The following is a 13,099-nucleotide window of genomic DNA, read 5'->3' on the forward strand; positions in this document are numbered from 1 at the left end:
CCACCACAGAAAAGAGGGTGCCTAGCTAGCCAGGAGGGTGGCACAGAAAAAAAGGAAAAAGAAGACACTCACAACTCCTGCCCAGGGCACGCCTTGTGCCACGCTCTTCCCTTTGGAGGAGTGATGTGTACCCGCAAAGGTGTCTCCGCCTTGCAACTGAGAATGCAAAGCAGTAAGGACGCTCAGCTGCCTACTGGCAATTCACAGAAGTGGGCTAGCTGGAGACCGGAGCAAACCGGAATGCTTGGTAAACGGGTAGCAGCCATGAACCCTGGGTGACGGGGCTCACAAAGGAGAGTCTTGTGTTTCCTAGCCTTCGAGTTTTTCAAACGAACTGAGGCCTGGATTTTTTAATAAAATTATCTCACTAGCAAGTGTGGGCAATCAATTCAATTTTTCAAAAGCTCAGCAGAGGCCCACCTCCCCGCCCCTGCCACCACCACCAAAAGGCTGCCTGTGACCAGAGGTAACCCTTGATTCCCACCCTCTGGGCAACGCAGCTCCTCGGAGTGTCTTTAGGAATCGGAAATTTCCAGTGTGGGTGGGAGCAAAATGGAACTCTGGTCTGTAGACTCATACGGGGAAGACTGAACCAAAAAGAGGCAAGGAACAGGTTCAAACACCTACAGTTAGGCCTACACAAAGCAGACACCTTCTCTCCATTCCCAAGTAGGGATAAAGCATCCTTGACCTCAGTCGTAGTTTTGCCCAGGTCCTCTCCAAATATTTACATGAACTGTAAGGATCAAGGTGAAGGGAAAACCCTACAGCCTGGCTGCCCTTTCGCTTCCTTCAAACCGGGGGCTAGTCTTCAAATACCTCCCTCCCAAGCTCCCAGCACCACCTTCCCAAATCATAGTTAAGAATATCAGATGGGGTTCCAGTTGGGACTTGGGCAAGTTCTCTAAGCCTCAGTTTCCCCATCACTAAGATAAGGGCTAGGTCATACCTCAGCCTTGTACAAATTAGAGAAAGGCACTTCTTTTCCAGTGCAGCCCCAAGCCAAGGCACCAGCTTGATGAGCACAGAAAGACTGGAATTCAGGACCCTCTTCGCCCCTCAGCCGGGTGCCTTTGTTCAGTGAGCAACCTGCACGACCATTCAGGGCCACCCTGGATAGTCTCTCCTTTGTAGACTTTACGTGTGATACTGTTTAACACTCATTATTGACACAATTATTGGGTAAATTATAATAAGGCAACACGTTTTTATTCAATCCTAATTTTTTTTTTTTACATACTCTTCAACAGAGAATGATATTAACTAAACCCTACGGCCCTGCGGCCTTTGGGGTCCTCAGTATGATTTCTCTTAGAGGCAGAGAATTAATATTGTTGAGTAATAAGAAGGATCCCCTTTTCAATTCTCCCAACTCTTCTGAAAAAGATCCAGTGTTTAATAATTCCAATACTTGCTAATCAATACACACACACACACACACACGCACGCACCCTCTCGAAGTGATTCCCGAGCAAGCACCGTGGCTCAAATGTTTTAGATCACTTGGTTTCAGTTGTTTTTTTTATCTCTTCCCATTTCCCTTTATGGTGAGTGAGACCCACTTTTCAATTTGCAGTAGCTGTATCAGGTTTTCTTTCCCAAAACATGTATTTAAGTATTTAAAATGAGTCAACTTAAGGAAAAATGTTAAACAATAGCAGAGGTGGTGGCGGAGGGCTTGAAGTTTGGGAAACTCAACACCGCTGACTCCAGACAAGCCCAGATCCTGATGTTTTCTCAGCTTTCCCAGTTTCGAGTTGGGAGGAGGCCGGCGGATGAGGGCAAACTGTCCAACACCCAGAGGTTCCCCGCTCCTCTGCATCTGGAGCTGGGCATCCAGGCCTTTCTGACTGTTCCAGCAGTCGGTTCCCTCTGAGCTCGACTGGGAATTTGCTCCCTGCAAGTCCTGACTTTCATACACCTTCACCTCTTTGAGAGGCAGGCCGGGTCCTGTCTCCTGAGCTCTGGGGACCTTCTCAGAGAGAGACATGCCCCCTCTAGAATGACTGGGTCCTCCAGGTCGGTTCTGTCAGGCTGAGCCCAGGCCGGAGCCCGGCAGGGACAAGCCAGGGGCCTGTGGCAACCTTCCCTGGCCCAGCGAAGCCGCTGCGTCCTTCCAGATTAAGGAGTGAGTGGAGCCGGGGACACAATGAGGCTGTGTTTGATTCCGCGACGTGTCACTCATTTCAAACAATTCATTGCCACTAGACGACGACGTTGTCAGGCGCTAATTTCCTGGTGGCGCTCCATCACAGGCCTCGAAGCACCAGGGGAGGGGGGGGGCAGAGGCCCACGGGTCGGGGGCGCGAGGGGACCTTCGCGAGCGAGGCAGGGGTTCCCGTAACGAGGCTTTAATGAGAGGAGCGCGGCCGGCCTTTGTGGAGAAGCCCGAGGAGGCGGCGGCGGCCGGGCCGAGCTCTCCGAGAGGTCACTTCCTCCCCGGGGCCGAGCACCCGCCATCCCGTTGAGGGCCAGCTGCGGCCACCAGGCCGGGCGCCCGCTGCGGGCTCTCTTGGGCCCGCGCCACACTCGCCGGCCCCGAATTGCGGCCGGAAACGGAGTATTTCCATGCAACAATGCAAACGCGCTCATTACCATCTCCTCAATATGCATGAAGAAAATGCACTAGGCTGGCCGAGCCCCATCACCCGGCTCCGGCCTCGGCATCCAATAAGGCGACATATTCATCTCCCAAGATGGATGAGGAGGGGGCGCCGCAGGGAAGGCAGATCCATGGGGGGGAGGGGACACGACCCGGGGAGGAAGAGGAGAAGACAGAAAATACAAGCGCAGCAGAGCCTGAGACGCAGACCAAGGAATCGGAGAAGGAAATAGATTAGGATGAACGAAAGAAAGAAAGGTAGATGGAGAAATGAGGGTGAGGGCGAGGGGCAGTCACAGAGGCAGACAGGGATAAAAACAGACAAAATAAGGGAAGGGGCAAGGAGCAAAACTGAGAAAAGTAACTGCGAAGTGGTCCAGAGGAGCGGATAAAACAACGAAATGGGGAGCGCGCGGAGGAAAGAATGGAAATGAATGAGTTAGAAATCGAATACCCAGAAAGTGGGACAGACAGACACAGACGGGGAGAGGAAAACAAAGGAGAGGGAGGCAGAGAAACTGCTCAAGTCAGGTGGAAAAAGGATGATCGTGGAGAGGTAAAGAAAAATCAGATCACTTGCGTTGAAGGCCAGGTTTTCGATCCCGGCCATCCTGGGCTCTGCGAGTCGCGGGCAGCTCGGAGACGGGGGGCCCAGGGCCAGGTGGGGGACGCGCGGGGGCGCAGCGGGGTGCCAGGGGCCGCCAGCCGGCCTCGCACCCCTCCTTGGGCTGCCCTGCAGGCTCCGGGGTGCCCAGGCCTGACTTGGGGCCCACTCTGCGCGTCGCGGCCCGCAGCCGCCGCGGCCGGCCGGGCGGCCTCTCCCTCGCCGAGAGCAAAGTTGGCAAAGTTTCTCCCAAAGTTTTCCCGACGCTTCTCGGGACGCAGGGACCGGCTCCGAGGCCCTGGCGGCTGGTGGGGAGCAGCAGCCCGTTCCGGGGCGGCTCTGGAGGCCGCCGGCCCGCGCCTCCTGGGATGCCCGGGGTCCGGATTCTGGCCTGATGCAAATCCCTCCGGGTGAGGACGCCAGGCCACGCACTCCGGGTGTCTGCAGGGCTGCTAATAGCGGAGAGAGAGAATGCGGGGGAAAGAGAGAGAGAAACAGAGAGAGAGAGAGAGAGAGAAGAAAAAAATATTCTCAGCTCAATTTAAGTCTCATGGAAAGGGCTTACAACTGTAATTAAATCATTAAATTCTTGTCTACGCTTCACAGAGCGGAGAGAAATTAACTTCCCACCAACCTCATTTTCTATTTGAACATGAAATAATGATTTTCTGCCCGTCTAATTACAAAGCCAACATCTGATCAAGCCAGCATCCAGAGGGGATTATCACATGCACGAGTATTAGACCTCATTACCAGCTTGAGTGCAAAATTATTACATCTTGTAATTGGATGGTGAGATTTATATACAGATCGGCCCGGTTTCTGTAAGATTGTAATTACAAGCTTCGTTGGTTAGCTACTTATCAGAACTTTGCAGGAAAACAAAACAAATGACTGAGGAAAACGAGCATTTCATTAACCTGTAACCCGAGCGCGGGGGGAGGGAGCGGTGGGAGCGTGCGCCGCGGCGTCTGCAGGAAGCGGAGGGATCGCCGGCCGCGCTGCAGCCCGGGGATTTCGGTGCTGGGAGAGAAGGACTGAAGATGGGCCTCGGCGGGGAGACCTAGGGCGACAGCGGCGCCCCTCGACGGGGACGCGCGCGCACCGTGGGGCTGGGCGAGGAGGGGGCGGGAAGTGGGCCTGGTGGCTAGGTGCTCGCTTTCAGTGCGCGGCGCTGCCCTTGAGCCTGGCGGGCCGCGCGGCCCCTGGGCATACGTCGGGCCGCGCGGCCCCGGGTGCGAGTCCAGCGAACGCTGCTGCGTGCACCAAACGTGTGCTAGGGACACCCTCTCCGTGCACTGCCACACTCTGGGCCGCGTAGAGAGAGCGCCTACAGCAAGACTCCGAAGCGCTTTGTGCGCCGGGAACGTTGGAAGAAGGCGAAAAGACGGAGAAGCTTTTGTGTGCGGCACGTTTGTGCGCGCGTGCCTTTCCCAAATCAGCTTCCCGTGCACCTGCTTTTCCTCCCTGTGCGAGTGTATCACTTTGACCTCATCCCTTGGATTAAAAACCTCTGGAAATGGTTCGGCTGTCCTCGAACCCCAGAGTTCAGTCCGGAGCCGGGTTCCGTTGGCCCCGGCGAGTTGGGGAGCCAGTGCCACGTCGGGGCTCGGCCGCCTACGACGCTGAGTCCCGACGTGAAGCGCAGATCGCCGGGGCCAGGGCGGGGCTGATCTCTGCTGGACACTAGGGTAGCGAAGAGGCCGCTTCCGCCCGGGACCTGGGCGCCTTCTTGAGTACGCGTATGGGTTTGGAGGGCGGTGCCTTCGGGGCTATGAGCGCGCTTAGACCTTCGTGGTTGGGTCACTGAGAACAACCTCGTCCCTTTCCTGGCCTCTTTCCCGCCTGGCTCCACGCTGCCAGGTCAATAGTTGGTTAATGCGGAAGAAGCGTCTCCGGGGCTCATGGTTTTTCTCTTATCCTTCTGGAAGAGCTGAGTTAAATAGCGAGCGTTTCCTCCGGGCATTTACAGCGCAGCCCCAGAGTCCCCCACCTCGGAACCTAGCTCTTGGCTCGCTCCGGTCTGGCGCCACCACTTTGCACAAACTCTAGGGTTCAGGGCCGTCGAGGCTCGAGGTCTGACACCTAGGAAACAGCCCGGGAAATAATGTTACCCTCAATTTTGTCACCCCTGAAATCTTCCGCGAGAAGGTGAGCCCCATGACTCCCTGTGCCATTTGGCTTCGAGGTTTAACTGCAAACGAAATCAGGCTCCGGGGAAACATTTCAAAGCCAGAGCTTCCCCTGATATCTCCCCCTCTGGGGAGACTCCAGCTAAGGCCAACGCCCGGTATCTGGAAGAGAAGCAGGTGGGGAGAGGATGTGGGAAAGAGCTCGACCGGATTTGAGGAATTTGAAAAGGCCACACAAGTCAGTTTCCCCACTTGAACCCCAAACCTGGCCGCCCCCAAACTTTCCCTTGTCTTCCACCCCATTTTTCTCTGGAGCCGCCGCCGGGTGCCAAGCCCCGTGGAAAGAAGGCGGGGGGGGGGGGGTGTAGGAGTGATGGGCGAGGTCAAAACTGGGAGTTCATTCCTCAACTGGAATGCCCAAAGCTGCTTGGACCAAAGATAGCCCGGGCCCCTCACTCTGATGGAATTCGGATTCAATTGCCCTCTCCATCAGCGCGCGGCGGCCAGTTTCCGCCTCGAAGCCCGAACTGGCCACTCCAGGACAGAGTCGCCGCCTCCGTGTTGTCCCCGGAGCGCTACCGCTGCAGGTCTGGCCTGCGCGTCAGTCGCAGCCGCGGCCTAAAGCTTTTAGCCCAGAGCCTCTACGATTCCGGGAATTTCAATCCCGTTGTCGGCTGCACGCCCTAATCCGTGAAGGTGGGCGTTCGGATACTGGGATTTCAGGTTTGATTTAGGAAATCTTCCACTGTGGGACCAAAAGTCTTGCCTCCCATCCCCACCCGAGACGGTGATAGGATCCTTACGGAAAGAAAACGTGTTGGCACGGTGACCGGGGAGCAGGGGAAGGGGTAGTGAAAGGAAGGATGTCTACAGACCGAAAATTCCAATATACAAACTTCTCGGAGCGCTCTGGGAAAGTTCCTGGAGCCTCAGCCACCGGCTCTCTGCTCCTCCACCATCGCACACCCGCTTAGGGCACCGGCAGGCTCCACTTCCCAGTCGTGGCTCCCCAGGATCCCCGGGGCGGGAGGGGGGGGGGCGGGTGTCCACACTTCAGTCCCTGCAAAGGCAGAGCCCGCCATTTCTAATAAGAGATTCGCACCCGGACACAGGAGGCGTTAAAGTGGCCGGGTAGGGGTCTGTTTCGCTCCCCTGGGCAATGAGATGGCCTTTGAAGATTCGACCGGGGCGTACCCCTTCACCCCTCGCGAATTCTTCTAGCTTTTTTCCTACGCCGCGGACAGTGCCTGGGGTCTAGAGGTGCGAGCCGAAAAAGGGTCCGGGCCGAGGAAAGCCCCAGCGCCTGCCCTGGACCAGGATCTGGTCCCGACCCAGGCCCCGCGCTGGGGCGGGGGGAGAGGTACCGAGGGCGGGCGGCGGGGAGGGGCGAGCTGACCCCGTCCTAACCCGCGTCCCCAGCGCCTCCCGCTCCCCCTCCCCGCGCAGGCCGGAGGGGGCGGGCAAGGACTCCCAGCGCCCGGGCTCGCGTCCCCGCCCCGCCCCGCCCCGCCCCGCCCCGCCCAGCGCGCCGTATCCTCCGGGGTGGGCGGCCCCGCCTGGAAGGCGCCCAGGCGATTGGCGACTCGGGAAGGAGACGCGAGGAAAAGTCGAATAAGAGGGCGCTACGTCAGACCCGAGATTTGGGGAAGGGCAAGGGAGGAGGTGAGGGCGGGGACGGACACACAGACTTAGACACAGATCCACGGACTCACACCCCCCGCACAGCACCCTAAGTGTCCCCAACTTTAGGCCGCCTGAGCCCAGGGCGCCGAAGCCAGGGCTGGGGGTGGGGGTGGGGGGGAGTGTCGTGGGAGTAGAGAGAGATAAAAACAGGGGTGAAGAAAGAGTGAAGGGAGCAGAAAAGGGAGAAGAGCAAAAGGAATAGAGAGAACGGGAAAGGAGAGAGAAAAGAGTTTCCGATCGTCCGGGAGAGTGAAGGAGCCCGAAGGAGCGGAAGCGATCCTAGGGGGAAGAGGAGCGCTGAGAGGGAGGGGAGAGGAAGGGCGAGGAGGGGGAGTACAAACTAGAGGAGGGTGAAGGAAGCGAGGCGCGACACTGCTCGGGGAGAGGAGGGCAGTGAGGAGCGAGGCGCGGGCAGAGGCGGCTCGGACTGCCGAGAGGAGGGAGCGCGGCGCAGAGAGGAGGGGCTTGCGGGCCCGTAGAAATGTCAATCAGAGCCCGGAGCCCCGGGAATCTCCGCCAATCTGTTCGGACCTGACCTGGCTCCTCGCCGCCGCCGCCGCCGCCGCCGCCGCCGCGGAGCAGATCAATAGGCGAACGCGGAGCGCTGCGCAGCGCGGGAGGCAGCGCGGCCCCAGCCCGGCCCAGCCCCCGATGCGCGCAGGAGCCCGCGGGCGGCGCTGAGCTGGGCGGCCCAGGGGGCCGGGCCCCCTCTTCGTCCGTGCCCCGCGGGCCACCATGTCCTTCCCCCAGCTCGGATACCAGTACATCCGCCCGCTCTACCCACCCGAGCGCCCGGGGGCCGCCGGCGGCGGCGGCAGCGCTGGAGCCCGGGGCGGCCCAGGAGCCGGAGCCTCGGAGCTGGCCGCCTCGGGGTCCCTGTCCAACGTGCTCTCCTCCGTGTACGGGGCGCCCTATGCCGCGGCGGCAGCGGCTGCCGCCGCCGCCCAAGGCTACGGTGCCTTTCTGCCCTACGCCGCCGAGCTGCCCATCTTCCCGCAGCTGGTAAGCGCCCAGGGAGCCGGAGTGGGGCGGGGGGAGGGTTGGAGCTGGGGCGCGGGACGAGGTGGAGCGCGCGGGAGTAGACTAGCGGGGCCCAGGCCGGGAGGGTGGAGGCGGCGACGGCCAGGGCGGCTAGGGCTCACCCGCGCTCCCTCCGCGCGTGTCCCTTCCTTCTCCATGTGCGTACAGGGCGCGCAGTACGAGCTGAAAGACAGCCCGGGGGTGCAGCATCCGGCCGCGGCCGCCGCGTTTCCGCACCCGCACCCCGCCTTCTACCCGTATGGCCAGTACCAGTTCGGGGACCCGTCCCGTCCCAAGAACGCCACCCGGGAGAGCACCAGCACGCTCAAGGCCTGGCTGAACGAGCACCGCAAGAACCCCTACCCCACCAAGGGCGAGAAGATCATGCTGGCCATCATCACCAAGATGACCCTCACCCAGGTGTCCACCTGGTTCGCCAACGCGCGCCGGCGCCTCAAGAAAGAGAACAAGATGACTTGGGCGCCCCGCAGCCGCACCGACGAGGAGGGCAACGCTTACGGGAGCGAGCGCGAGGAGGAAGACGAGGAGGAGGACGAAGAAGACAGCAAGCGCGAGCTGGAGCTGGAGGAGGAGGAGCTCGTGGGGGAGGAGGAGGACACGGGGGGCGAGGGCCTGGCGGACGACGACGAGGACGAGGAGATCGATTTGGAGAACTTAGACGGTGCGACCGCGGGGCCTGAGCTGGCCTTGTCTGGGGCGGCACACAGGGACGGCGACCTCGGCCTGAGACCCATTTCAGACTCCAAGAATAGCGACTCGGACGACAGCTCGGAGGGCTTGGAGGAGCGTCCACTGCCCGTGTTGAGTCTGGCCCCGGCGCCACCGCCGGTGGCCGCGGTTCTGCCGTCTCCGCCCTCGCCTCCTGCAGGCCTGGACCCCTGCGCTCCCGCACCACCGCCCGCCTCAGCCCTGCAGAAGCCCAAGATCTGGTCCCTGGCCGAGACGGCCACAAGCCCGGACAACCCGCGCCGCTCGCCTCCGGGCGCGGGAGGTTCTCCCCCGGGGGCAGCCGTCGCGCCCCCAGCCCTGCAGCTCTCTCCGGCCGCGGCAGCCGCCGCGGCTCACAGACTCGTCTCGGCGCCGCTGGGCAAGTTCCCCGCTTGGACCAACCGGCCGTTCCCAGGCCCTACGCCGGGCCCACGCCCGCACCCGCTCTCCCTGCTGGGCTCGTCCCCTCCACACCTGCTGGGACTTCCCGGAGCCGCGGGCCACCCGGCCGCCGCCGCTGCCGCCTTCGCTCGGCCGGCGGAGCCCGAGGGCGGAACAGGTGACTACTGAGCGCCGCAGCGGAGGAAGGGGGTGGGTCCTGGGGGTCGCGCCGGGGCGGACGGAGATGGCAGGACCCCGGGGGGCGCGGGGCGCTTTCCACCCCGCGCCCGCCTCCCGCGGCCCTGAGTGCCGGCGTGGAGCTCTCTAAAGGCCCTCCTTTTTCTTCCCCGCTTGCCTTAGATCGCTGTAGTGCCTTGGAAGTGGAGAAAAAGTTACTCAAGACGGCTTTCCAGCCCGTGCCCAGGCGGTAAGAGACCCCGCGGTAGGGGCGGACGGTGGGACAAGCAAGTGGGGGAGGAACGAACGCGGAGCACTGGAGGCTTTTGCCCCCGGGGAATGCAGCCGGGACGTGCTTTAAAAAGGGGACCAGACACACACTCCTCCGTAGCGCCCGCGGGCCCAGAGAGGCCTCGGGCAATCCCAGCCCGGCACCCGGGCCGCGGCCCAGGGTACGGCGCGCGCGGTAGGAACCCGGGCCCCCGCCGGGCCAGCGGCGACTCTGGGAAGCCCACCTGGCGGCCTTCGAGCCGGGACCTCGGGTCCCTACTCCTTCCCAACCTTCTATAGTTAAACCGGAAGCCCAACATCTACAGCTGGACATCATCTGACACTGAGACACCTCCCAGTCCCCCGGCCTCAGTCCCAGGTTGGGTGTCCCAAATCCTAGGCAGCGTCGGTGCCCCGAACTCTCACTTCCTTTGCTACTACTGCTTCTCTCTTCCAGGCCCCAGAACCACCTGGATGCCGCTTTGGTCTTATCGGCTCTCTCCTCCTCCTAGTACTTATTTTTAAAAATTTTCAATCGTTGTAATAATTGTAAAAAAAAAAAAAAACAAAAACACAAAACTCTCTGTATAGTTATGACTTGTAAGCATGTCCGTGTATGAATACCTAAGAAACAAAACTAAGCAAAAAGAAAAAAAGAAAAAAAAAAAGAAATAAACCAAGTTCCCTCAGTCCTCCCCAAGTGGCTTCTGTACCCCACATTAGCTGAGTTTGTGAGGGTTTTTCTGGTTGATGTTGTTCGGTTGATTTTGGGAGGTGGAGTTGCCGTGAGAATAAGAGTGTCTGACTTTTTTTTTTTTTTTGTATATACAGAAAAATGTACATATGTGTGAACCAAATTGTACAAGAAAGTATCTATTTTTGGCTAAATAAATGAGCTGTTGCCACTTTGACTATAACCTGCCTGTTTGCCCGCCCCCCCCCCTCCACGGAGGGATCTATTTGGTTTTTGTTTTGTTTTGTTTTGTTTTATCCGCTGCCCCCCGCTTCCCATGTTTGAAGAGTCGCCGGAATCAGCGGGAAAAGAACGACAGTCAGGACCCAGGACCGTGTGATCACGAGAGTGCAAAAGCCAAGGAGACACAGAGGTGGCGGGGCTGGGGGCACCGCTGGAGGTGAGGCAGTTGGAGAAGTAGGTGGGGTGCCCCAGGGAAAGGGCAGAGGAGACAGCTGGGGGGAAACCGGAGAAGATGCCCTCCGAGGAGCCTGGGGATTTGGGCCCACCCGGTCGGTCCACTGGATCAACCCTGGGGTTTGGGGCCTGCTCGGATGGCATGGCAGAAAGACCCAGAGAAGGGTCTGGATGCAGAAAGGTTAGGTTGGGGGGTTCTCATCAGTCCCACATCCCCATTCTTAGATAGGCACAATTGAGGTTCTCTGAGTCTTATGTCAGGGCATGTGCAAGTTCAGTGCAAGCCCTTTCCAACCTCACTGCACCCCCAGACTCCTCCTTACAGATGCGAGGGTGTGGGGTGGCGGTGAATAGGGGTTGCGTATGGAGGAACAGCGACCCGGGAATGCACAGCATTTCCTCATAGTGACGTGCCCAGCCCGAATTGAGAGTGGGGGGACCTGAGTCCCAGTGGCCTCTGTGCATCTTGGCACCCCAGCGGGTTTTCCCCCCAAGTGCCCTGGAAGGATAGCTTTCTAGGGTGCTGGTGGGGGGTGCGGGGGTGTTGGGGCCTCTGTACCTATCCAGCCAGGATTCGGCTTGGGGCCTGTCAGGGGGTGGGCAGGCCGGGGGTGGGGGGAGGGAGCCGGGAAATTTGGGGCTGGAGCTCCCTCTACAGGACAAAAGGGCCACTCAGCGCCTGCCTCCGCGGCCTCGCCCGCTGGCCGCCCCGTCCTCGCCCTCTTGTTTTCTCTTTCAGTCCGACAGCCTTGCCCAACTTTGATTTGAACAAGTTGTAGGGAGCACTGGACGAGTGCCGCCTTGGGCACGAAGTGGAGGGTACCTTTTTTTTTTTTTTTTTTTTTTTTTTTTTAATTTTCCTCCTCTTTGGTTAGTCAATTTAGTTAGTAAATTTTGTGGTTAGTAAGTTTCGTCCCGTGTGGAGCCTGTGACAGTCTCATGGCTCCCCTGGGAGGTTTGGGCAGGGCTCGAACGCCTGAAGCCACAGAACAAAGCATGGAATTGTATGTATTGTACAGCTCCACGTTCCGCAGGAGCCTGGTCCACATGGGGACTCATCCAGGCTGGGGGGGAGTGGGGACAGCTGCCAGCGGGCACCCCCCCCGGAAACCCCACTGAGGCTGGATAGGCGGGGTATGGTGGGCCCTCCAGGGGCCAGTGGGTCTGTTGGTGGCCAGTGTGTTAGTCCGTGGCCTTTCATAGAGGCCTGGTGAAGCAGAGGCTGACATCTGGGCAAAGACATTCTGAGGCTGGGACTCCCCCTCCGGCCCCTTCCCCAGAGGTGGGAGATGCTTCTCCGGCTCCCTCCTCTCCCAGCTCTTTATTAATGGTGTTTACAGGTCCAGACTCCTTCCCAGGACTTAGATACAGGCTGTGGTTCAGCTCAGGCCCTGGCCCCATGGAACAGGCTTCAACTGCCTGGGTGGGCCTTGAACCTCAGAGGCCAGGGCCTTGGAGGCAGGCAGAGGCCTCCGCTAATCAGCATGAGTGTCTTTAGGGGGACAGCACGCCCGCCCGATAGCCTGTCAGCTATGGCCTCACAAGCTTCTCTGTCGCATAGACCTAGTTCCCCAGTCTACGTCCCATGAATCTCTGAGCAGATAATTAACTTCGCTGTGCTGTATTTCCTCATCTGTGCAATGGGAATAATCATGCCTACCCCACCAGGTGGATGTGCCCACGAGAGACAGAGGCTGTCCAGGCCTGGCATGTGGTAGTGAGGGTAACATAGCTTTGGTATCACTAACGTTCTATTCTAGAATCTCAGTCCCCTCTCTTCGACTCTGGACGGTATTCAGCTCACCCGCTCCCATCAGCCATAACAGTGAGGCGTCTGCCTCCAGGCATCTCAGGACCCAGCTCAACCCAGGGAGAAAGGAAACTCCCCAGGCAGGGGTGATCGGGGAGACGGATGACGGCAGAAGTCCGGCAGCCTTTCCACACGGAACGTCAGCCCAGGGAGGAGAAAATGCATCTGGTCACAAGGAGAGGGGTGTGGAGAGGCCAAGCCGAGCTTGCGGAGGTCGGACCCCCATCCTCGGTGGCTCTGCCGTGAAAACCCCACGGCCTGCTCACCTCTTCAGCCCGGCTCATTCCGGGGATAATGGTCCTTGGATGAGACCAGTCCCGCCCCCCTGAAGGGGCAGTGTGTGGACGTGCTGAGGAGAGCCGGGAAAACCTGGGAGTGGGGAGTGGCCACTCCCGTGTATTTGTAGCCTCTCGGTCGCACGGAACACACAGGCCCTTCAAATGGCCCCAAAGTGACCCCCAAAAGGTAACGCCGTCCAAACAAAGAAACCTAAAAAAGGGGAGAGGAGGCCGCTCCCCTCCACCTTCACCAGGGAGCTGGT

General features: G+C 59.6%; 2 protein-coding genes across 2 annotated transcripts; one reads left to right on the top strand and one right to left on the bottom strand.

Annotated features, from left to right (window-relative positions):
• Positions 1–469: 469 nt before the first annotated feature.
• On the bottom strand, positions 470–7,758 carry LOC113595240 (collagen alpha-1(I) chain-like). Its single transcript, XM_027044460.2, has 4 exons — positions 7,558–7,758; positions 6,533–6,592; positions 4,127–4,978; positions 470–3,658 (listed from the first exon to the last, which is right to left on the bottom strand). Exons 1-4 carry the CDS (start codon positions 7,756–7,758, stop codon positions 3,170–3,172), a joined length of 1,602 nt encoding a protein of 533 aa, XP_026900261.1. The 3' UTR covers positions 470–3,169.
• IRX3 (iroquois homeobox 3) lies at positions 7,136–10,509 on the top strand. The gene is made up of 4 exons (XM_027044434.2): positions 7,136–8,023; positions 8,210–9,329; positions 9,512–9,578; positions 10,056–10,509. The coding sequence occupies exons 1-4, from the start codon at positions 7,757–7,759 to the stop codon at positions 10,108–10,110; spliced, it is 1,509 nt and encodes a 502-aa protein (XP_026900235.2). The 5' UTR covers positions 7,136–7,756; the 3' UTR covers positions 10,111–10,509.
• Positions 10,510–13,099: the final 2,590 nt, after the last annotated feature.

The sequence above is a fragment of the Acinonyx jubatus genome, chromosome E2, assembly GCF_027475565.1.
Source record: "Acinonyx jubatus isolate Ajub_Pintada_27869175 chromosome E2, VMU_Ajub_asm_v1.0, whole genome shotgun sequence".
NCBI classification, from domain to species: Eukaryota; Metazoa; Chordata; class Mammalia; order Carnivora; family Felidae; genus Acinonyx; species Acinonyx jubatus.

Bases quoted from the DNA above. Each gene is read 5' to 3' on its own strand.
- IRX3 (XM_027044434.2), top strand. From the start codon at position 7,757: ATGTCCTTCCCCCAGCTCGGATACCAGTACATCCGCCCGCTCTACCCA. The intron at 9,330-9,511 runs GTGACTACTGAG...CGCTTGCCTTAG, and splicing joins GGAGCCCGAGGGCGGAACAG to ATCGCTGTAGTGCCTTGGAA. The intron at 9,579-10,055 runs GTAAGAGACCCC...TCTCTCTTCCAG, and splicing joins TTCCAGCCCGTGCCCAGGCG to GCCCCAGAACCACCTGGATG.
- LOC113595240 (XM_027044460.2), bottom strand. From the start codon at position 7,758: ATGGTGGCCCGCGGGGCACGGACGAAGAGGGGGCCCGGCCCCCTGGGC. The intron at 6,593-7,557 runs GTCAGGTCCGAA...TCGCACCTCTAG, and splicing joins CGGCGGCGGCGAGGAGCCAG to ACCCCAGGCACTGTCCGCGG. The intron at 3,659-4,126 runs GTTAATGAAATG...CTCCGCTATTAG, and splicing joins CCCCCGCGCTCGGGTTACAG to CAGCCCTGCAGACACCCGGA.